Source organism: Loxodonta africana, chromosome 12 (assembly GCF_030014295.1).
Source record: "Loxodonta africana isolate mLoxAfr1 chromosome 12, mLoxAfr1.hap2, whole genome shotgun sequence".
NCBI lineage: Eukaryota > Metazoa > Chordata > Mammalia > Proboscidea > Elephantidae > Loxodonta > Loxodonta africana.
Window position 1 is genome coordinate 92,407,280 of NC_087353.1, and position 22,588 is coordinate 92,429,867.

At 52.3% G+C, this 22,588-nt stretch overlaps 1 protein-coding gene across 8 annotated transcripts in view; it reads right to left on the reverse strand.

The window, feature by feature from the left end:
* The window catches only part of MAD1L1 (mitotic arrest deficient 1 like 1), a 492,384-nt gene that overhangs the window by 239,089 nt on the left and 230,707 nt on the right, over nucleotides 1-22,588 (reverse strand). For all 8 annotated transcript variants that reach the window (XM_064295955.1, XM_064295956.1, XM_064295957.1 and 5 more), the window contains one exon: nucleotides 10,840-10,980. In XM_064295955.1, the coding sequence (XP_064152025.1) occupies nucleotides 10,840-10,980 (141 nt within the window). The remainder of the gene's footprint in view (nucleotides 1-10,839; nucleotides 10,981-22,588) is intronic.

Consider the following 22,588-nt stretch of genomic DNA (forward strand, 5'->3'; position numbering starts at 1 on the left):
TAAGTGGTCCCCAAGAGCTGCCAGAACAGGGGAGGCATTCACCAAGGAGCTGACTTAGGAGTACAGACGACTTCTGGAGAGCACAGTAGCTACCCTGAAACATCGAAGGACTGGACATGCAAGAGGAGTCATGTTTACCCCGTGATGAAGGAGTGCAGGGGCTGAGGTGCTCCTTCCTTCTCCATGGGGGTGGGGCACAGACAGCTTGCTCTGGGACCCTCGCCGAGCTGTGTGCCTGTCATCTGTGTGTTCCTGTGTATGGATGTCAGACGCTGATAACAGAGTTACATCTAAAAATGTAGACTCCAGATCTCTGGAGGGCAAATTAGAGAGGAGAGAGCAATTCTGCCTCAGTAAAAGGAAGACGTTTTTAACAGGGAAAGACGCACTGTCATTGAACATGATCAGGTAACACTTCTCAGCTTCCCTGACAGGAAATGGGCTGGGACATCAGAAGAAGGGCCTCTGTGTCTGTGGTTCTGAGACTAAAGATCAGGTTGGACACTGCATGGGGGACCTCCATGTCTGTGGTTCTGAGACCCAAGAGGACAGGGGGAGGAGGTATTGCATGGGGGGCCTCTATGTGAGCAGTTCTGAGACCCCAGAGGACTAGGCAGGACATTGAGTAGGGGGACTCTGTGTTTGTGATTCTGAGATCCAAGTGGGACACTGCACAGGGGGCCTCTGCATCTGTGGTTCTGTGGCCTGAGAGGACAGCTGGGACATCGTGAGGGGGGCTTCTGTGTCTCTGGTCTGGAGGCCCAGCCCGCAGGCCCTTGTTCATTCCATACACATCGTTTGGTGCTTGGCCATGCAAGCAGACTCTGTCCCTGCACGGAGGCCTCAAGGGCAGCACAGCAGGGCCTTGAGCATGCAGCCCAGAGAGGAGGGGACTGCCCGGGAGTGTCTGAGAGCACAGCAGCAGGGCCAAGAGGCCTGGGACCACAGGGGGGTGGTCAAGGCCGACTTTTCTGGATGAGTTCACAGGGCTGTGTGGATACCATGCCTTTGGGGTCGTCTTAGAGCAAGGGGAGGTATTCTCCAGGAAGACAGGGCTCAGGGGGTAGGGGGACTAGGATGCGCAGAGCCACCACCTGCACAAACGCACACATGTCCCCAGGCTGTCCCTGCCTCCTAGTGCCCAGCCTGGCTCTACCCAAACAGGCACACAGAGCCACTGGCAGGAAGCTCGCCCCACTCTCCCTGGCTGGAGCTCAGGCGCAGGCGGCAGATCCACCCCTCTCAGGCCTTTCTCAGAGCAGGCTCAGAGCCTCATCTCAGTCTAGGGCAGCCCTGAAGTGGGCAATGGACCTCGGCGTTATCTGCAGCATGGTCAGCACCACGCCAGGTTGCATGGTCGGGGGAGGGCTTTCGTAGATCTGCATCAGGCCTGGATACTCTGCACTGCTCTCTCGCCCGTCAACACTGCCATGGGGCTGCTGTCTGAGCACCACACTATACCCGTGCTCCCTGCACCTGTGCTCCGTAACTGCTTCTCTGCTCTTAAATTTCACCAGCCTGAGAGCTCATGTTGCTGGTCCTCTTATGAGGAGTGCTTTGTGACCCAGGTATGAGATCACCAGCCCAAAGCCACACACAGAGCCAGGATTACCCCTAGACCTACCTGGCTCCAAAGCCCACTCCTTGATATAGCCAGGTGGGTCCAGGCAGATCCAGGCCTATGCCCAGAGCCCCTGGCACCAAGCAGCTGTAGCACTGCTGGGTGGGCCACATCCCATCATGTCCCTGCTTGGGGACGTTTGTCCTGCAGCTGTAGAAAATCGCTGCCCAGCCTCAGGTGGCCGTGATGTGCTGGACTGGCCCCATCCTCACACCCGTGTGCCCTGTGATACTGCGCCAAGACCATAGGCGGCTATTTTTATCCTGAGGTGAGAAGCTGCTGCCTGGTGACATAGCACCCCTGCAAAGCATGCAGCTTCAGGACAGGGTGGGGAACCGGCAGGGGTACTGGGGACAAGGCACAGGGAGCTCTGCAGAAGCCCGAGGCGTGGTCAGGACCAGTCCTCACACACTGCATAGATGGGACAGAGCCCACGAGTCACATGAGCAGAAGTGGGGTGAACCGGCCTCCTGCTTCTGGTCTGGTTGTCACCTTGGTCGTGACAAAGTGTGGACAAGAAAGTATAGGAGACTGGCCAGTTGGCCCAGAAAAAGCCTTCTTTCGTGACAGCAGCCAGGTGACAACACAGGCATCGCCTCACTGTGGGGCACCTTCTGCATCCCGGCACACATCCAGCCCCCTACTCCGAGCTTGAAACCGCCTGCAGAGGTCAGGACAGTGGAATCCACCCCCAGTAATGCCACTCAATGCAGCAAGGATCCGCCTTAGGCCGGGGAGGCCACAGTAGGGCAGGGGCATCAGGAAAGGCGGAGATAGGGCCCCTCCTGGGCTGATCCCCCATCCATACACACTCATCCAGGACTATGTGGGATATGGTTCTCAGAGTGTGGGTGGGGACTGGGCTGGCTGGAAATACACATCCCCAGGTTCTCCAGGGGTCCTGAGCATGCCTGAGTTTGAGAAATGCCGACACAGACAGTAACAGAAGCCAGACCACCAGCACTCAGACCCCAGGGCTCTTGTACCAGCTGTGCGGCACTGAACACATGCCCTGTCTCCACAAGCTGAATTCCCTTGCCTCCTGAAGCACAGTTTACCCAGCTGTACAATGGGTACACATTCCCCACCCCGTAGGCTATTGAAAGAATTAAACAAAGCATCCTGTGTAGAGAATTTGACACCTGTAACAGCCCTGTGATAGCAGCTGCTGTTATTCCTATGGAAAGCCCCTTGTCTCAGTCCTCTCGATCCAGGCAAAACGAGTGTCAGGCCCTCAGGGCCCTTCATGTCTGCAGCTGCTCTCCTGGGTCTGGGTGAGCTGCTACACCCCTCTCTGCAGAGAATCCTGTGATCTGCCCCCATGGTCTGTTCGGTCACAGGTCCAGATCCTGCTCCAATGGATAGTCCCTAACACCTGGGGCGCTGGAGTATGGCCTTCTCCCTACAGCCCCATGCCCCACTCCCTGGTAGTTCACTGCTTATCTTTCCGAGGTTCCAGTGTTCCTCATGGGTTTTCTCTGGGCTTTCCATCACGCCACCTCTCAAGTGCTTCATCTGAGGAAAGTGGTAAATAAATAAAAAATGCCTTCGTAAATAAGAAAATAAGGCAGTGCCGGGGCCTGGAGGTCGGCCGAGCGTTCACAGCTGATGGCTGGCCCTAGGGCCACGTCCAGAGCACCATCCGAGGCCATGCAGGGGTAGGGGCAGAGGAGAGGGAAACTGAACATAAAGACATTCAGTGTCCCTAAGGTGGGAGGAGAAATTATTTCAGACTCACTGCCATCTTAAATTGGGATTTTCCACATAGTTCCGTGTGGCCTGCAGCCCCATAATCGGTTTTAATTGACTAAATTGAGAAAACAGCTCAGGTCGGCACGTTGCACCAACGTGGCCATGGGCTGCATATTTATAGCTCAGGTGCCGTGGGCCAGCCTCTAGAGCCACGTTATTACACGGAATAAATAAATTCAAGCAAAGTTGCATAGACTTCACCAGGGAGGGCGATTGGGACTCCCCTGGCCTCGACACTTGCAGTTTGCAATGTTTCTGCTGGAACAAAACATGTTTCACATCAGAATTGACTGATTACACTAAACGAGCGAAATGCACTGGCTCTGGGGAAGGGAGTGGGCTTCTCAAATCCCCACGCCAGCTGGGCCCACAAGGCACAGAAATGGCATCCTCAAACTCCTTGTGCCTACCTATCCCCAAGACATAGAAATGGCACCCCCAAACTCCCTGGCCCGCTGGGCCCATGGAGGCCCGGAACCATCACTCCCAAATTCCCCATGTGCACAGCATCCACCAAGGTACAGCGACATCGTCCCCACCTGTGATGTCCACCCCAAGCCAGAGCCCTTGCTACTCCATAAAGTGAACAAAGGCCACACCAGTATGGAAGGCTCCAGACACAAGCCAAGATGTGGGCGACCCAGCAAGTGTCCAGTGCAGCCCCTTCCCAAGGGCAATCAGGAAGGATATCACATCAGCAGTTAGGGCTCAGGAGGAGAGAGGGTGGGCAAGGGGCAGCAAACCACAGCCTGGGGGCCGAGTAGCCTGACCACTTGTTTTTGTAAATAAAGTTTTATTGGCACACAAATTGTCTATGGCTGCATTCCAGCTACAAGTACAGAGTTAAGTGTCGGGGACAGAGACCTCGGAGCCGGCAAAGCTTCATGTATTTACTATCTAGCCCTTTGTAGAATATGTTTGCAGCCCCTGAGTTAGAAAAGACAGGAGACTGCGGTTAGGGAGGGAATGGAGCGAGGTCAAGGAAGAGAGAGGGGGCCAACCATAGAGAACAGAAAAAAGAGAGGAAAAGACAGGAACAGACAGATGTGAAGACAGGACAGAGGGATACTATAGAAGGGAAGGATGAAGCCTGGAAAGGAAAGAGGAAAAGAAATGGGTGGAGGCAGAGAGGAAGAACCACAGCAAATGCCCCTGCCCATTAGGCACACCCCAATTCCAGTGTTAGTTACACCCCAATCCCAGCGTTAGGCACACCCCAATTCCAGCTAGGCTGACTCTATTATTCCCTTCTCAAACCCCCCTGAACCCTTCCTTCTAGGTCCCAACACACTGGGAGGAGAGACACACCCCTCACTACCATCCAGGAGTCATGGGGACCTTCTCCCGTGCACCCAGCGTCCCTTTGGCTCTGTAAGAGCTAAACAAGACAAGGCGGGAGTGTTGGGTTCTGGCTCCCATGTGCCCCCACGCAGCCTGCACCCGCACGCAGACTGTACCCCAGCCAGGAGTGACTCCACACTTTCGGGGGCCCTGAGGAGCCCTTACCAAACGAGCTCTGTAGAGTTACATAACTTTTATTGTGTGTCAATATAGGATGCTAAGCTAATAAATGTCTAATGGGCAGCTGAAGTAGCTTTAAAACTCTCCAACTGTGGGTGGTTTTCAGTTTCTGATATATAAAATATTACTGTTTAATAAAACAGGAACACAGAAGCCCTGTCCCAGCAAAACCTCAGGGCAGCCCTGCTAGGGAGTTTGTGTGACCCAGAGCGTGAGGTCAGCACTGGGGGTGCCTCTGATCCTGCACCTCCCCAACGCTGGGAGACCCTCGGCACCCCAACAGCAGCAGCTGGGTAAGCACAGTGTGGAGGGGCAGGCCTGGGTGGCCACACCCAGATGTGAAACAGGAAATGTGCCAGCCACAACGGACACTGCGACTAGACGCGATGGCTGTCACAGTGGCATACAGTGGGTGAAGCAGCTGAGTCCTGATGCTCCGAGAGTACCTCAAGCCCCCCTAGAGCCCCTCACCCCTGTCATGTCCACTATGTGGCCCCACCTGGCCACCACAGGCCCTGGGCAGGGTGCACAGCTCTCCCTGCAGTCCTGGCTGCCTGGGCTATTGCCAGGGTCTCGTTAGAGGGCTCATGCAGGAGGAGCTGCCCCCCGGCCACATGGTGGGTGGACCATGGCACTGAGCCTGGAGCCCTCAAAGGAGACTAGCAGCCACAGTACAGCCAACACCTCTCCCCAGCTTGGCCCCAGCACACTTCATCCATCCCCCAGAGTGTGCTGCCAGTGGCCTTAACTGAGGCAAGCACTCTTCTGACCACATGGCTCCCCCACAATGCCTCCCAGGACTTCCTTTCCCCCATTATCGTTCTGGAATAGTTCAGAGCCGCCAGAGCACGCTCCTCCTTAGGTCCCAGCATTGTTCCTCATCACCCACCATTTGCTGCCCCTTTGAAACCACAACCACCCAGCACTGCCCTCACCTGCCCTAACTGATGTGTCTGAGTACTCGTCACCTCCTAATATACTCCAGGAGCCCTGGTGGTACAATAGTTATGTGCTTGGCTGCTAAATGAAAGGTCAGCAATTCAAACCCACCCAGCGATTCTGCAGGAGAAAAGACCTGGTGATCTGCTCGCATAAAGATTAAACCAAAAAAACCCAAACCCCTTGCCACTGAGTCTACTCCAATTCAAAAGGACCCTATAGGAAAGAGCAGAACTGCCACATAGGGTTTCCAAGGAGTGGCTGGTGGATTTGAACTGCTGACCTTTTGGTCAGCTGCCGAGCTCTTAACCACTGTGCCACCAGGGCTCTCCCATAAAGATTACAGCCTAGGAAACCCTATGGGCCAGTTCTGCTCTGTCACATGGGGTTGGAATCGATTAGACAGCATCTAACAACATGTTCTCCACTGGATGTCAACTCCATGAGGGGGGAAACTTTAATGGTGGTATTCACTGCTGTGTCCCTGGTACTGAGAGCAGAGCCTGACACAGAGTAGGTGCTCAGAAAATACTTACTGAATGAAAAAATCCACTTACTCATCGACCCACCTACTCACTCATCCATGTACTCACACCAGTATACCCATCCAATTGTCCATCCATCCATGCATCCATTCATCTATCCATGTACCCTCACATTTATCCATCAACCAACTCACTCAAGCATGTGCACAACCATTCATGCACCAGTCTACCACTCTTTCCATCCTCCACCATGCATCCATCAACCAACACACTCAAGTGTGTGCAGAACTCAGTTCTCCTATTAAACTGCTGGGACTGAGGGTGGGTCATGCCAGCTCTCTGGGCTTTGGGGCTCCATTTTTTAAGCAAGGCTTCTCCTCTCTGCCCATCTCCCTCCTGGAATCACTGGGTGGCTCCCTGACCTGGACAAGGGCAGTGCCCTGAACTTGAACAGAGCAAACCCAGAGCCATACCTCATGGCTGTCACCATGAACTGACAGCACAGCACTGCTTATCTTCTCCCCTCTCCTGACTTCACTGACTTCTGAAGAAGTCTCTAGCATCAAACCACCTTTGTGGACTTGCAAGGGGACTTCACATTTCCAGTATAAGCCCAGGTCCTTGGCACCCCCTGAGCTGAGCACCCTGGCTAGAAGTGCCCCCCTGGTTCTCTCCTGCCCCTAGGTTACTGAGGGAGTGGGCTGATGGAGGTGGTGGTGGCTGCCGAGAAGGACACACTTCTCCCCAAAACAGGTTCCAAGAGAGGGCTGGGGAGGAAATGAGAAGAGTGTCTGGAAGTGAGCAGGAGAGCGCACCAAGGCCCAAACCTGTTGCCACTTAGCCGACTCTGACTCATGGCAACTTCACGTGTGCTGAATAGAACCAGGGTCTTCAATAGCTGATTTTTCAGAAGTAGATCACCAGGCTTTCTTTCCAGGGGCCTCTGGGTGGGTTCAAATCTCCAACCTTTTTGTTAGTGGTTAAGCGTTTAACCATTTGCATCACCCAGGGACTCTGGAAAAGATACAGAGTGAGGCAAAGAAGCTCAGCTCTGCCTCCCCCAACCACGCACATACCCCTGGAATCACCTCTCCAGAGCTCCCTCAGAGCCAGCTGGTACACCAATGCTGTGCCCTTCTCCACCCCTCCACCCCAACCCCATTCCTCCACCCCTCAATTGACCTGATGGCCCCTCCCTGGCCCCACCCCAAGGCTCAGCTTTGCCCTGTTCTCAGTAGGACCAGCAGCCCTATATGCTGCCACCTAGTGGGCAGCAGGATGCTCACACCGTCCTCCATGCCTGAATCTTTCAGGGTCTCTGAACTCAGGCTCCAGGGGCAAAACCCCACCCAGCGTGGAGGGCCCAGGTCAGCCAGGATGCCTAGCCAAACACCACAGAGCAAACAGGATCAAACTGTTACTGCTGCTTCCCGAAGGTGGAGGAGACCACTCATTTCAGACACCTGAAGTGAAGTGGCAGAGCACAGGAACAGGTCTCCCTGGCTCCCAACTCAGAGACAGCAGCAGGAGTCAAGGGGAGGCGGATCCTGCCAGTTAAAGGTGCAATCCATCCTTGATGGAACAGAACTCTCCAGGGCCCCCCTTGACTGAGGCAAGACCCTGATCCCTGCAGAGACTGCATGCAGGGCCTGGCTGTGGGCAGAAGGAGGCAGCCAGGATGGTCAGACCCAGGAGAGGGCTCAAGGCCACTGCCTGAGGCAAGGCTGCAGAGGCTTTGGGGGGTGAGGGGCATGCCAGGATGCTGGGCCTCTCTCTGCTCCAGCCATGGGGTCGGGAGCAGAGCCAGTGTACACAGTACCCAAGCCCGGGCCTTGGGCTAGCCTCCAGACTCTGGGACCCAGGACTTCAGGGGCCTGGGGTTGGCTCTTAATCCTAACATAGACACTGGTCATTGTGGCCTGAGTTACAAGGAGAAAAGCCATCTACCCATGCATCCCCTACTCATCCATCGACCAACTGACTCAAGTGTGTTTAGAACCATTCACGCCCCAGTCTACCTACTCAGTCACCCACCCACCCACCCATCCACCTGCCCATCCATCCATTCGCTTACACATCTATTGCCCCACTCTTCCATTCATCCATCCACCCATCCACCCCACCCATCTGTCCATCCACCCATCCACCCTTCCACTCATTTACCCATCTGTCCATCTACTCATCTACCCACCCATCTGTCCATCTATCTATCCACCCACCATCCATCCATCCATCATCCATCCATTCATCCATCTCCATTCACTGTCCATCTACCCTTCCATCCATCCATGCATTCATACATCCTTCCATACATCCCTGCCTTGGCTGGGGCTGAGGACACAGGGCCATCAGGAAAGCTGGGACAGCCAGGCAAACTAGGCCAAGTGGTCCCCGAAGGAGTACTGGGAACAAGGTGACACAATGGGCCTGTGGGGGCCCCTGGCACTAAACCCACTGGCAGGTGAACGGCAGCCCCTGGCTGAGAGTCCCGTCCAGGGACAGATGTGCAGCACTGCCGAGGCTGCCATGGTGACAATGCTGATCATCCTGGCATGCAAACACCCAGAACATATGGCATGTGACGTGCCAAAACTGTTGGCCTGCAATTAGCTGACTGGAGTGCATATGGTGCACCCAGACAGGAGCCATCTCTCAGCATAAAAAATACCGAGGACGATGGCAGGTGTCGGAGGGAGCCTGCCCTACACATCTCTCTTCATTAATATTTCATATGGTGCCAAATGGGCAGTAGTGAAACAGCAATTAGCGCACCTCTATCTGTAATAATCTCACGGATGTGGCAGAGTTCACCTTTAACCGGGAAGGGAGTCTGCACGGGACAGGGTCAGCAGCAGCCCTCAGCAGGCCTATGCACCCAGGCCAGCTGCTGGCTCCTTTCCTATGGAGACAGAGGGAAGGCAGGCAAGGCAAGGTAGGCATCAAGGCAGACAGCCCAGCCAGCAGCCCAGCACTTCGAGGCTAGAGTGATACCAAGGGACTACGGCCTGATGGGTGTCTCTCCAGGTTTGTTCTTAAAAAATGGGGAAGTAGGGGCTGTGGCCCAGGATGGGAGTGTCTCCTACCCAAGTACCCAAGAGTGCCACCTGAAACTCTTCAGTGTGGCTGGCACTGTCAGCCCCTGTGTCTTCCCCGTCTTGGCCCTTACCACACACCATCCCACAGTGCCCAGAGCTCCCCCCTTCCACCCACGAGCGATCTGCCAACCACTGCTCCAGATGCAGTCCCAGGGAGCCACTTCCTCTCCCCCACCCACAGGTGGTCTGGTAACCACTGCTTCAGGTGCAGCCTTGACCTGAACATGCCCACCCCCCAGGAGGGCCAGTAAGTACAGCTCCTCCCCAGGACAACTTGTCTTCCAGTACAACTGTTTCTCATACCACACAATGTACACGGTCCATTTTAGTATGACTGTTTCTTAATTACATAACATACAATGTCCATTTTAACACATGGCTCCCTTGACCACACAGCAGCCCCTGAGGGGCGAGTCATCGGCTGTGCTGCCACGCACTCCCACCCCAGGACCGGGCCGGTGCTCAGGGACGCTGGTTGGTGACAAGTGGGCAGCATGCTCAGACCTGTTGGAGGCGGAATCACCTGACCGATGACACTTGCTGATGTGCCTCCCCTGCCCGACTGAGGCCCTCAGTGCAGAGGCTGCTCTGTCCTAAACTGTGCCATCTCCACACCTGGCACCTCAGCAGTCGGGGCCTGGCACAATGGCTCCTCAGGGTCCAGGGGCCATGCTGTGCCAGCACCGAGTCGGTAGTTACTCAGAGCCCTGAGGGGCATGGGTGAAGCGCTCACTGCAGACCCAGCATTGTCACCTGCTGGCTCAGTGGCCTGGGCCCCTCTGTGCGCAGTGTTCTCGTTGGCAGAATGAGGATAACGATGGCGCTCACTTCTTGGGCCTCGATGAGGATCAGATTAAGTGTGTAGCAGAGGGCTGGGTGTGACGTGGTAGGCTGTGGTGGCTGCACATGATTGCTGGCAGCAACAAGCCAGGAAGGCTCTGCCTGCCCATGAGGCAGGGTATGCCCACAAACAATGCAAAGGGGCCACAGGGCGGTGGAGGAAAGAGCCCTTTCTTCCTCTGAGCTGGCCAAGCGGCAAGTGCTTGCAGCCTGTGGCCCAGACAAGGATATGGAAGCTCAGTGACGGAGGGTGGTGGGGGACACAGTCAGTTCACACAGCCAGGTGGGCGGTTCTGGCATTAGAGCCAGCCCTCCAGCCCCTAGGCTGGGTACAGCAGAGGCCTCAGAGCATGTAAGACTTTTACCCAGTGGGGGCTGCTCCTTGCTGCGCCACCCAGCCACCCCTCAGTGAGTGTGATTGCAGAGTTGGCAGAACCAGCATGCATGCACACACACACACACACACACACACACACGACAACAAGCGCACCTGCCAGGGTGAGGCAGCGGTGCCTAGCCCTGCTCAGCTTTGCTGAAAGTCTGCCTGGGGAACAGGGCTGTCTGTCCCCCGCAGGTCCTCACTCACCTCGATCTCGGAGCTGTGGGCGTGTACCTTCTGCACCATGTCTTCAGCCTCGCGGATGCGGCGTGTCAGCTGCGGTGAGTACTCCGCTGGGGTCAGCTCACTGTCATAGGAACCCAGGATGGCCCGCATGCCGTCTCGCTCCTGTGGGCAGAGGGAGTGGTCAGGGCCAGCAGATAGCCAGGGTGGTACCACGGGGCTGGGGAGAGGCTCGGGCACTTGACGGGGACAGGCACAGGGGGCTGGGCTTGTGGTTTTGGGGGCAGCCATCAGTGGAGGGACCCCAGGGTCCTCAAGAACTCAGGACCCTGCCCAACATGGACCAGTGCTAGGGCCAACTGCTGGTGAAGCCCAGCTCCAGAGCAACAGAGGGTGTGGGGGAAGGGCCTTAGATGCTACGGGACCTGAGATTGGCTCTGAACAGCCTGATGGGCCTGGCATGCCTGGGCAGTGGGAAGCCCCAGCATGTGTCTCACAGGGCAGCTGTGGAGACAAAAGTCACCACAGACAAAGTGCTCGGTGTGTGGGCCTGGGAACTACCGATGCTCATAACATGACAGAGGAACAAATCTCTCCTTGTCCAAGGTGCATCCTTGTGGGCAGACACGTTCTGGGAGAGGGCTGGTCCAGCCTCCTGCGTCCCCAGCCTGTCCCTCTGAGGGCAGCACTTCCAGTGGCTCTAGGTCAGCCCATGTCAGCACCAGCAGGAAGGGCAGACTCCTAACCTGACATGGACCTGCTTTGTTACACCGCCCGGGGATAAGACACCAGGGTGCCCACCCAGGGGCATCTGAGTGACCACCAGGAACCCTTGCTCTGTGAGCGGAGGCCCAGCCAGCGTACTCCTGGCCCCAGCTGCTCCCTACCACCACCACCACCAGCCCCGCCCTCAGGAAGGTCAAGCCCACTCCCCAGCCACTCCAAGGCACCCAGGCGGCCCGCCAGCTACCACCACCACCCGCCCCCCCCTCAGGAAGGTCAAGCCCACTCCCCAGCCACTCCAACGCACAGAGGCCGCCCGCCAGCCACCACCACCACCCCCGCCCTCAGGAAGGTCAAGCCCACTCCCCAGCCACTCCAAGGCACTGAGGCCGCCCGCCAGCCACCACCACCACCGGCCCCGCCCTCAGGAAGGTCAAGCCCACTCCCCAGCCACTCCAAGGCACTGAGGCCGCCCGCCAGCCACCACCACCACCAGCCCAGCCCTCAGGAAGATCCAGCCCACTCCCCAGCCACTCCAAGGCACCGAGGCTGCCCGCCAGCCCCTGCCTGAAACCAGCTGCCGTTGACTGGACTCCGACTCATGGCGACGCTCTGTGTGTCAGAGCAGAACTGGGCTCTGCAGGGTTTTCAGTGGCTGAGGTTCCAGAAGCAGATTACCGGGACTTTCTTCTGAGGTGCCTCTGAGTAGACTCGAACCTCCAACCTTTTGGTTAGTAGCAGAGCACATTCACTGTTTGCACCACCCAGTGACGCCACCCCTTCCCAGGCCCCTGAGAGGGGCGGAGGAATGTCCCTGCATTCTGGTGAGGGGCGTGGAACACTGGAGCCCCGATCCCTCTGTGCAAGCTTCACGCCCTCCTGCCCTCCCTCACGGCCTCGGACACACAGTTGTCACCTCACCATGGATGGCACAATTAGTTGATGACAAAAAAATCCAATAAGTGAGAAATTAAAGTTACAAATCCAACTGGAACTGGCCACATATCTGTGGAAAATTTGTTTTTGCAGGCAGGTTTATCGAGTGTCATAATTTTATTGAAATCCTATATCTTCTCATTGACTTTTATCGTCCTGAGATGGTTACCAGGATTATCAGAGTTATCACTGCCAGAGCGTCGGCACTGCTCTGGGGCAGGGGCGTTCCCACACAAACGAGCTGTAATCGGCTCCTTTATTGATCAGTAAATCTCTGCACGACGCCCTGCACCAGGTTCTCCCCTATCACATGTCCTCGGGCAACGGCTGGAAACGGAGAACTACCACATGGAAAAGTTGGCTCTTTGTCTCTTCTAGAGAAATTGTTTTGTCATTAGCCGTACAGTGCAGGAATGGTGCTGGTCTGATGTGATAATGACTTTTTAATGACAAATTTGCTTGAGGAAGGTCCACTCTGTTTTCACTCAAGCAAACACTGGCGATTGATTTCTGAGCAAACAGGCGCAGGGCTGCGCTGGTCGCAGCCCAAGGACTCTGTCGCTCAGAGAGGAACAGAACACACCGATGTTTTCTACCATGTGCTCCCCTGGGCAGCCCTGTTTGTGAGCTGCAGGATGCGCTCCTCCCGTGATTAACAGCAGCTCCACGAGGACGTTAATAGAGGGCACCACTTATGAAGACAGCTGTTCAGGGCCTGGGGAACCAAGCACTTGGGGTCAAACGAAGCCAACAGTGAAAGGGGAGCCTGGATCAGCATCTGCAGTGACCAGGCCTGCAGACCGGCTGCTCACCCAGAGATGTGGCGGAAAGGGCCAAAGCGTGGCTTCTGGCCCTATGTCAACTACCGAGTCCTGCTCCTGGCCCCACCAGAGCCCAGCCTCAGCATTCCACCCTGTAAGATGGGCGCTGGGACCTCCGAGACACCATGGGTGAGGACCAGCACCAGGAACATACGAGCCACATGAAAAAGGGCAAGCTTCTGAGCATCGATTCCAAACCCCAGATTTAGAGGTACTACTGGTCCTCTAAAGCTAGACAATAAATAAGGAAGATCCAAGAAGAACTGATGCATTTAAATCATGGCGTTGGCGAAGAATACTGAATATACATGGACCACCAGGAGAATGAACAAATCTGTCTTGGAAGAAGTACAACCAGAATGCTCCTAAGAAGCAAGGGCGGCGAGACTTCTCCTCACGTACTTTGGACATACAGCACCCCTCCTTTTCTCGGTTTCACTTTCCATGGTTTTAGTTACCCGAGGTCAACCGCAGTCTAGAAATGTTAAATGAGTAGCATGATAAAATCTTGTGACAGCCCACTCTGTCCTGCCTGGGGACCACATTCACATAACTTTTATTACAGTATATTGTTATAATTGTTCTGTTTTATTATTAGTTATTGTTGTTAAACTCTTACTGTACAAAACATAGTATATATAGGGTTCAGGCATCCACAGGGGGTCTTGGAAGGTATACCCCGTAGATAAGGTGGACAACTGTATTATCGGGGGGACCGGTTTCTGGAGAAAGACATCATGCTTGGTAAAGTAGAGGGTCAGCGAAAAAGGAGGAAGGCCCTTAATCAGATGGATTGACACGGTGGCCGCAACAACGGGCTCAAACACAGCAACGATTGTGAGGATGGTGCAGGACCGGGTAGTGCTTTGTTCCTTTGTGCACAGGGTCACTATGTGTCAGAACCAACCTGACGGCACCTAACAACAACAACAACTTGTCAGCCCTACTTCACAAAAGCCTTAAGGAAATTGTTAAGGGTTAAGATGTGTCCCCCCAAAAGATATGCTGAAGCCCTAACCCCTGCACCAGTGAATGTGAACTTGTTTGGAAATACAGTTTTTCTTTGCAGGTGTTATCAGTTAACAAAGTCACACTGGAGTAGAGTGGGTCCTAATCCTAATCCCTTCTGAGTGGCCTCACAAAAGAGAAGGACAGACAGGTAAACAGGTCACACACACATGGGAGGACAGCATGTGAGGCCCCATCTACAAGCCAAGAAGGCCAACGAACAGCTAGGGCCACCCAAAACACGCTGGCACTGGGGCAGAGGGCATGGGTCGGTAGAGGTAAAACACAGGCCTCATGGGGGAGGAGGTCCAAGAACCAGCCTGCAGGCTCCTGGTACTGGACGAGGCGTTGTCAGACAGGAGAGATGCTGTGGACAGAGACCCCCATGTGTGCAGGAGCCCCCAGGGGCTCCACACAGAGAAGACCAGGAGGCTGGGCCTGGGGCAGCTCAGGCAGCTCATGACAGTGGGAAGGGCATCCCAGTGGCAGGGGGAGTGAGCAGCCAGGATGCCTGGCAGGAGACCAGTGGAAAGGACAGTGGGCATGTGAATTAACACTGCGCTCTCACATAGAAGCCCCAGATATGCTGATGGGTCCCCGGGGATGCAGGCAGGCAGGCACCCCACACTGAGCAGCCGAACAGCAGGGGGGCTACCCACACACCTGCAGAGATGCCCCGAGGAGTGGGGCCACCAGCCCTGTGGGAGGAGCCTGCTCTCCTGAGGGCACCTAGGGAATACTGCCTGGTGGCTGTGGTGTCCGTCTTAGGGACTGCCCAGAGCTCCCAGACTTGGGCCTAGATGGGAAGGGGCAGAGGAGAAAAGAGGCAGAGAGGAGAGACAGAGACACTGAATCAAGGTCACAGGGCCTGTGGCAGGAGGACCGTAGTCCCAAGAGGCTCACGGCCCCCAGTGAGAGCACCGCCCATGGCTGGGGAGGCAGGGCTCCCCCCACAAGCAGATATGGGTGAGGGCAGTCGAGGCGGAGGCCTCAGGCTGGGCTCTGCACCAACCCTGCAGCCTCTCAACTGTTGTCCTTCACCCCTCAACACACACATACACACACACACACATAAGCTGTCACAGAAGGCTGGGACATGTCCGGCCAGCTCCACACCCTGGCTTCACTCTACCCAGTGGTGTGGCTTTGGGGATACACAACGAGGCTTGCTAGGCCCCTGAATCCTCACCTGCAAGACAGAGACAGCAACAGAGCCTCCTGGGTCATCATGAAATTCAACACAGAGCCACACAGGAGGCCTTCAGGTGCAGAGCCGGCTCCACTAGGTGTTTAATAGTTTCCGTCAGTTATCGTCCTCACCGTTCCGATGACCGTCTTTAAGGTTACCATTATTATTTCTTCTTCTACTATGACCAGCGCTCCACTAGGGAGAGATGGTGGGGAGAAGGCAGGCAGGAGGCAGGAGAGACATGGCAGAGCCTGCCTGAAAAGCAGCTACTCCCCACACAGAGCATCCCTACTCAGGACCCTGTGGATGGCCTGCACCGTGCCCCGCCCATGATGCTGATGGAGGAGAGACCAAGGGCCCAAGGATAGGGGCCTGGAGCGGGGGGCCACATCCTTCTGGAGTCGGACTAGCACTGGGGTGGCCTGGGAAGCTGTAGGCCTTGGGGTGGATGGGACATCCTGGCAGGTTGTCCTCTGTTCCCACACTTTTGTGCGCTCCTGCAACTGCCCGGCTCCTCCAGAATGGAGGTGCACCCCTCCTTCAACCCCATGGTCATGGCTCCCAACTCCAGCCCGCCACCAGCCGGACTCATGCTCCAGCCACCCACTCTAGCCCAGCGCTCACTGTCTCAGGACGTGCTGCCTGGCTGCCCAGTGGGCGGCTGCCTAGCACCAGGTACATCCTCACCGTGTCCCCCCCCCCACCCACCCCCACAATCTGCCTCACCAGCCATGGTCACCTCCACTCAGCTTCTAATCACACTATGATTCCTTTCTTAAGAAAATGGAATTTCTGGTCATGAATAGCTGCAAAGCCCTTTCCCAATTACCTCCCTCATCACATGGAGTCACCAAAAGAAAAGCTAACAGATGGACTGAAGCAGACATTTGCAACTGCAAACTCTCTGCTCTACACCTTTGAGCTTGCTGGCTCTTTCTTTGTGGGCAAACCTCCCCCGCCCCTCACCCGTCTGTCTGTAGACCCTATTGCTGGCCTACAGGGGACCCTGGGTCTACAGAGCCTCAAGCAGGGATAGTCGGCCCAAAGAAGGATACTACCATGGTGGAAGAGCCAACCAGGACCCACGGAGAGCCTACCAGGCCCCATGGTTCATCCCCCAGGCCCCACAGGCACATTCCAGGCCCTCTCAGAAAGCCCACCAGGCCCTCGCAGATAGTCTCCCAGGTCCTGTGGACAGCCCACCAGGCCCCTGTGAATAGCCCACCAGGCCCCAAGGTATACCCACCAGGCCCTGTGGCCTGAGTGGTCCTCCCCACGAACCCCTGCAGACCCACCACAAGAACGGCTCTGTTCATGAACTTGTTGCAAGGAAATCTTCAAGGCTCGCACTGCCACCTCCTGAAACCCAGTCTGGTCCTGTAGACTCCAGGCCCCATCTACAAGCATCTGGCTCAAGGTCATGGACAAGGTCATACACAGGCAGATGCCCAGGGACACCAACCATCCAATCCGTGCACTGGGCAAGGACATCACCTTTGTATGTTCCCTGATATGTACTTTGACCACCAGCTACCAGGATGGAGGAAACTCCAAACAGAAAGACAAACATGGACACAGGAGCCTATAGAGCTGGCACAGCTGTGGGCCAGCGTTTGGATGCTTTTTCTCTCTCACCTAAGTCTGTCCACCCTCTGCCCCCAGCCTGCTCCCTCTCCACTCAAATGCCAGGGACACAGGCCTGGCCCACAGCAAGGATGTAGCCACTCCGTCTGCTTCACTGAGAGAACTTCTGGCTCTGCGTCCTAGATCTCAGCTGAAACATCACCTGTGACTATCCCAGTAGGATCTCAGAGCACATACCGGAGAAGAGAGGTTGGAACAGAGAGGCACCAGAGACCTGAAGAGGCCCCTTGAGGGTCAACCATAGGACTAGTTGGTGCACAGGACTAGTGAGGAACCTACCCAGGCTGGGGAAGGAACCACCCAAAGAACGAGGGAAAACAGAACAGTGTGTGGCACTCACACGTGGCTGGGAACTATCCCCACCAGTCAGAATGGGAAAACATTTAATTCATGGGCACTGGGCACAGGAAGGTCTTACTTCACTGTTGTTGCTGTTGTTAGTTGCTATAAAGTCAATTCCAACTCATAGCGACCCCCGGGTGTGCAGAGTAAAACTGCTCCTTGGGGTTTTCAATGGCTGGTTTTTCAGGAGGAGAAAGGCAAGCCTTTCTTCCAAGGTGACTCTGGGTGGACATGAACCTCCAATCTTTTGATTAGCAGCCAAGTGCATTTCAGTTTGTACCACCCAGGGGCTCCACAGCATCATGTTGTTGTCAAGTGCCATTGAGTTGGTTCCAACTCGGAGTGACCCGGCATAAAACAGAACAAAACATAGCCCAGTCCTGCACTATCCTCACAGTCATTGTTATGCTTGAGCCCATTGTTGCAGCCACTGTGTCAATCCATCTCATCGAGGATCTTCCTCTTTTTCACTGACCCTCTACTTTACCAAGCATGATGTCCTTCTCCAGGGACTGATCCCTCTTGATAACGCGTCCAAAATATGTGAAACAAAGTCTCGCCATCCTTGCTTCTAAGGAGCATTCTGGTTGTACTTCTTCCAAGACAGATTTGTTCAGTCTTTTGGCAGTTCATGGTATATTCAATATTCTTTGCCAACACCATAATTCAAAGGCATCAATTCTTCTTCAATCTTCTTTATTCATTGTCCAGCTTTGACACGCATATGAAAAAAAATGCATATGAGGTGAGTGAAAACACCATGGTTGGGTCAGGCACACCTTAGTCTTCAAGGTAACATCTTTGCTTCTGCAACACTTAAAAGAGGTCTCTTGCAGCATATTTGCTCAACGCATCACAGGCAATGAAATTGTTCAAAAGGTAAAACAAAAAACCCAAGCCCACTGCCATCAAGTCGATTCCGACTCATAGCAACCCCGAGTGTGCAGAACAGAACTTGCTCCAGAGGGTTTTCAAAGCTGTGACCTTTTGGAAGCAGATCATCAGGCCAGCCTTCCGAGGCACCTCTGGGTAGGTTCAAACTGCCAACTGTTTGGCTAGTAGTCGGGTACTTAACTGTGTGCACCACGCAGGGCAACTTTTACTTTGGTAATGGAGAATAATCAGCCCTACCGTTAGCACCGCTGCAGACACGCCTAACCAATCAGAGAGGTGAGACCAGGAAAGATCAAACTGACTAAAAGTAACTATATCCCAAAGCAGACATCAAGAATAATTATAGGAACACAAAAATTTCCAACACCCCACAGGGCAAAATTCACAATGTCTACCATCCATCCAGTCAAAAATTATCCGGGATACAAAGAGGTAGGAAACACAGCCAATAAAATAATAAGAATAATCAATCAATTGAAACCAACTGAAAAAACTGACAGAGACGTTAGAATTTACAGAGATGGGCACCAAAAGTTATTATAACTGCACCCCATATGTTAAAATAGCTAAGTTGAAGCCATAAAAGATATAAAAGAAACCCAAGAAGAATTTCTAAAAATGAAAATTACGATGTACGAGATGAAAGGTACACTGAATGGGATTAATGGCCGCTTAGACATTGAAGAACAAAAGATTAGTGAACTTGAAGACATGGCAATAGAAACTATCCAAAATTAAATCCACAGAGAACAAAAAGTAATTCAGTGATCTGAGGGGTAATTTCAAGTTTCCTAATACACAAGTAATTGGATCTGACCTGATTGATATTTACCAAGATAGACCATCTTCTGAGCCTTAAAACAAGCCTCAGTTAATTCAGAAGGGTTCAGCTTATATAAAATACATTCTCTGGGTACAAAAAAAAAAAAAACAACCTATCGCCATCAAGTCAATTGCGATTCACAGGGACTATACAGGACAGGGTGGAACTGGCCCATGGGATTTCCAAGGCTGTAATCTTTAAGATGGGAATCTTTAAGAAAGCAGACTGCCACATCTTTCTCCCACAGAGTGGCTGGTGGGTCCTAACCATCAACCTTTTGGTTAACAGCTGCGTGCGTAGCCACTGCACCACCAGGGCTCCTTGTTCTCCGGTAATGGAGTAAAATTGCAAATCAGTACCAGAAAGATCCATTGAAAATCCCAGTGTTCTAAAACAAAATAACATACTTTTAAATAATCCATGAATCAAAGAAGAAATCAACATGTGAATTAGAAAGTATTTAAAACTGAATACAATTAAAATGCAACATATCAGAATTTGTAGCACACTGCTGAAGAAGTACTCAGAAAAGAAGAAAATTCTTAAATCAATGAGCTTAACTTCCACCTTAAGAAACTAGGAAAAGAAGAGCAAAATGAACTCAAAGCATACAAAAAAGAAATAATGGTCAAAGCAGAAATCAACAAAATAGAAAACAGAAAAATGGAAATCAATGAGTCAAAATCAGATTCTTTGAGAAGATCAGTAAAATAGATAAGCCTTTAGCTTGAATGACCATGAAAACAGAAGAGAGAAGACACAATTACCAATGTTAAGAATGAGAAGGAGACATCACTAGAGACCCTACGGATATGAAAAGGATAAGAGAATATTATGAACAACTTCAGGCTAGTAAACTCAACAGCTGAGATGAAATGGGTAAACTCACTGAATGAAAGACAATAATAAACAATGCCAGCTCAAGAAGAAAGAGATATCCTGAACAGCCCAATATATATTAAAGATATTGAAAATATAGTTTCAAGTTTCCCAAAATGAAAACTTCAGACCTATATGGTTTCAGTAGTTAATTCTACCAAATATTTAAGGAAGAAATAATGCCAAAACTGCACACACTCTTCTAAAAAATTGAAGAAGAGCGAACACTTCCTAACTCTTTCTATGTGGCTAGCATTACAAAGATACTCATAGAGAGGACATGACCGGAAATAGAAACTACAGACCAATCAATATCCACCATGACCGTATATGCAAAAATCATAACCAAAAACTTTAGCAAATCTAATCCAACAATATATTAAAAGGATACTACATCATAGTCAAGTAGGGTTCATCAAAGGAATGCAGGGCTGGCTTAACAAACCAAAGAAGAATACCATGTGGCCATATAAATGGATTCAGAAACAGCATGTGACAAAATTCAACAACTCCTGACAAAAGTTCCAAACAAACCAGAAACAGAAGAACCTGATGAAGGACATCTATGAATAAACAACAGTTAACATCATACATAATGGTGAAAGATCTTTAAGAGTAAAGATGGGGAACAGCCAGGGATGTCCACTTTCATCACTTACACCGGAGGATCTAGCCACTTCAATCACACAAGACAAAGAAATAAAAGGCATCTAGATCAGAATGAAAGTACCTGTTGGCACACATGATTAAGTGCTCGGCTGCTAAATGAAAGGCTGGCGGTTCGAAACTACCAAGCAGCACTGCAGGAGAAAAGTGTGGAGATCTTCTTACATAAAGATTACACCCAAGAAAACCCTACGGGGCTCAGTTCTGCTGTGTAAAACACGGGGTCACTATGAGTCAGAATGGAGTCAATGGTACCTTGGGCTTGGTTCTCCAGAGAAGCAAAACTAGTGAAGCATGTATACATACACACATACACAAAGATTGATACCAAGGAAATGGCTCACATGGGTGTAAAGGCTGGGAAGTCTCAAGTCTGTGGGTCAGGCATCAGGCTGGAGGCTTCTCCTAACTCACGCAGCTGCAAGGACTGATGAACCCAAGATTGTCAGATCAGATGGCAGGCTGCTGGCTCAAGTCCCAAGGACCAGAGGTCAGATGACGATGAGCTGGATGCAGAATCCAGAGCAAGCAAAAGCCAGAGCTTTGTCAGAAAATCCATATATATTGGATGCAGGTCACACCCTCAAGGAAACTCCCTTTCAACTGATTGGCTGCTCATTGCAGGTCTCATCATTGAGGTAATGACATTATATCAGATCTCATCATAGAGGTCAGTGCATCATTACATAACTGCCAAACTAGATCAACCACCAAACCACTGAGAATCATGGCCAAGGCAAGTTGACACACAACCTTAACCCTCACAGTCTGACCCTTGTCAACTTTGCACCTATAGAAATCTCCTTATACCATACATAATCCTGAAATAAAGGTAATTATAAAGCCATACTTGCCCATAATATGATACAACTAACATGAGTGCAACCGAAAACACACTAGCCCTATTTATATCTAATATTTTATAAGTGAAGAAAACAAAAATACTTGCTGTACACATATAAGAAATATGACAATTATAGTCCACATTTCCACAACTGGCCACGTGGTCATAATTGGTATTTAGAGCTACCTTCTTCCACCACTCATTCTTTATTCCCTTTAACCTCAGCAAGCACCTCAGCAAGTCGTGGTTCTTTGCCTGGTGGGGTGACCCAAACCTTCATTCCTGAAGGGTCTGGGCCATTAGCAGTTATGTCAGAACTGGGTTGCTGTAGTTTTCCACTGACTTTAAATCACAGGGCACAGTAGTACTAAGAGACATCCTAAAGGATCTCCTGTATTCCAGACATAATCTTCTTTACCTCCATAACGTAATATCAATCTGATTTCCCCTTGGTAATCAGGATCAGTCACAACAGCCAATATATTAACTCCCTTCTTTGCCTGTTTAACTAGAGGCATGAGGAGCCCAAAGTGGCCGGGGGGCATTCTTAACTTCCAGTTCAATGGAATCAGTGTTGTATCTCCTGGTGGGAGCATACTTCCCTTTAGAACAAAGACCTCTAGACTTGCAGATCATAGGTTTGTGAAGACAGGGAGCAAAAATTTTTCCAGTGGATTATTAGGGTAATAGTGAGTGGTGCCCCTCCCATTTCTACCCCTTGATTCCTGGATCCATGAATCCTGACAATGGGAGAAAGAGCACTATGTAATGGACATTGGTTTAGAGCATATACAGTCTCCTGGAGAACACTGCCCCAACTCTGTAGGTTATTGCCACTTAGATGGCACCGTAAATGTGTCTTTAGAAGGCCAATCATTCTATCAAGCCAGCTGCTTCAGGATGACGAGGAACATCATAGTAAGACCAGTGAATTCCATGAGCAGGGGCCCACTGCCGCACTTTACTTACTGTTGATTGTGTTCCTTGATCTGAGGCAATAATGT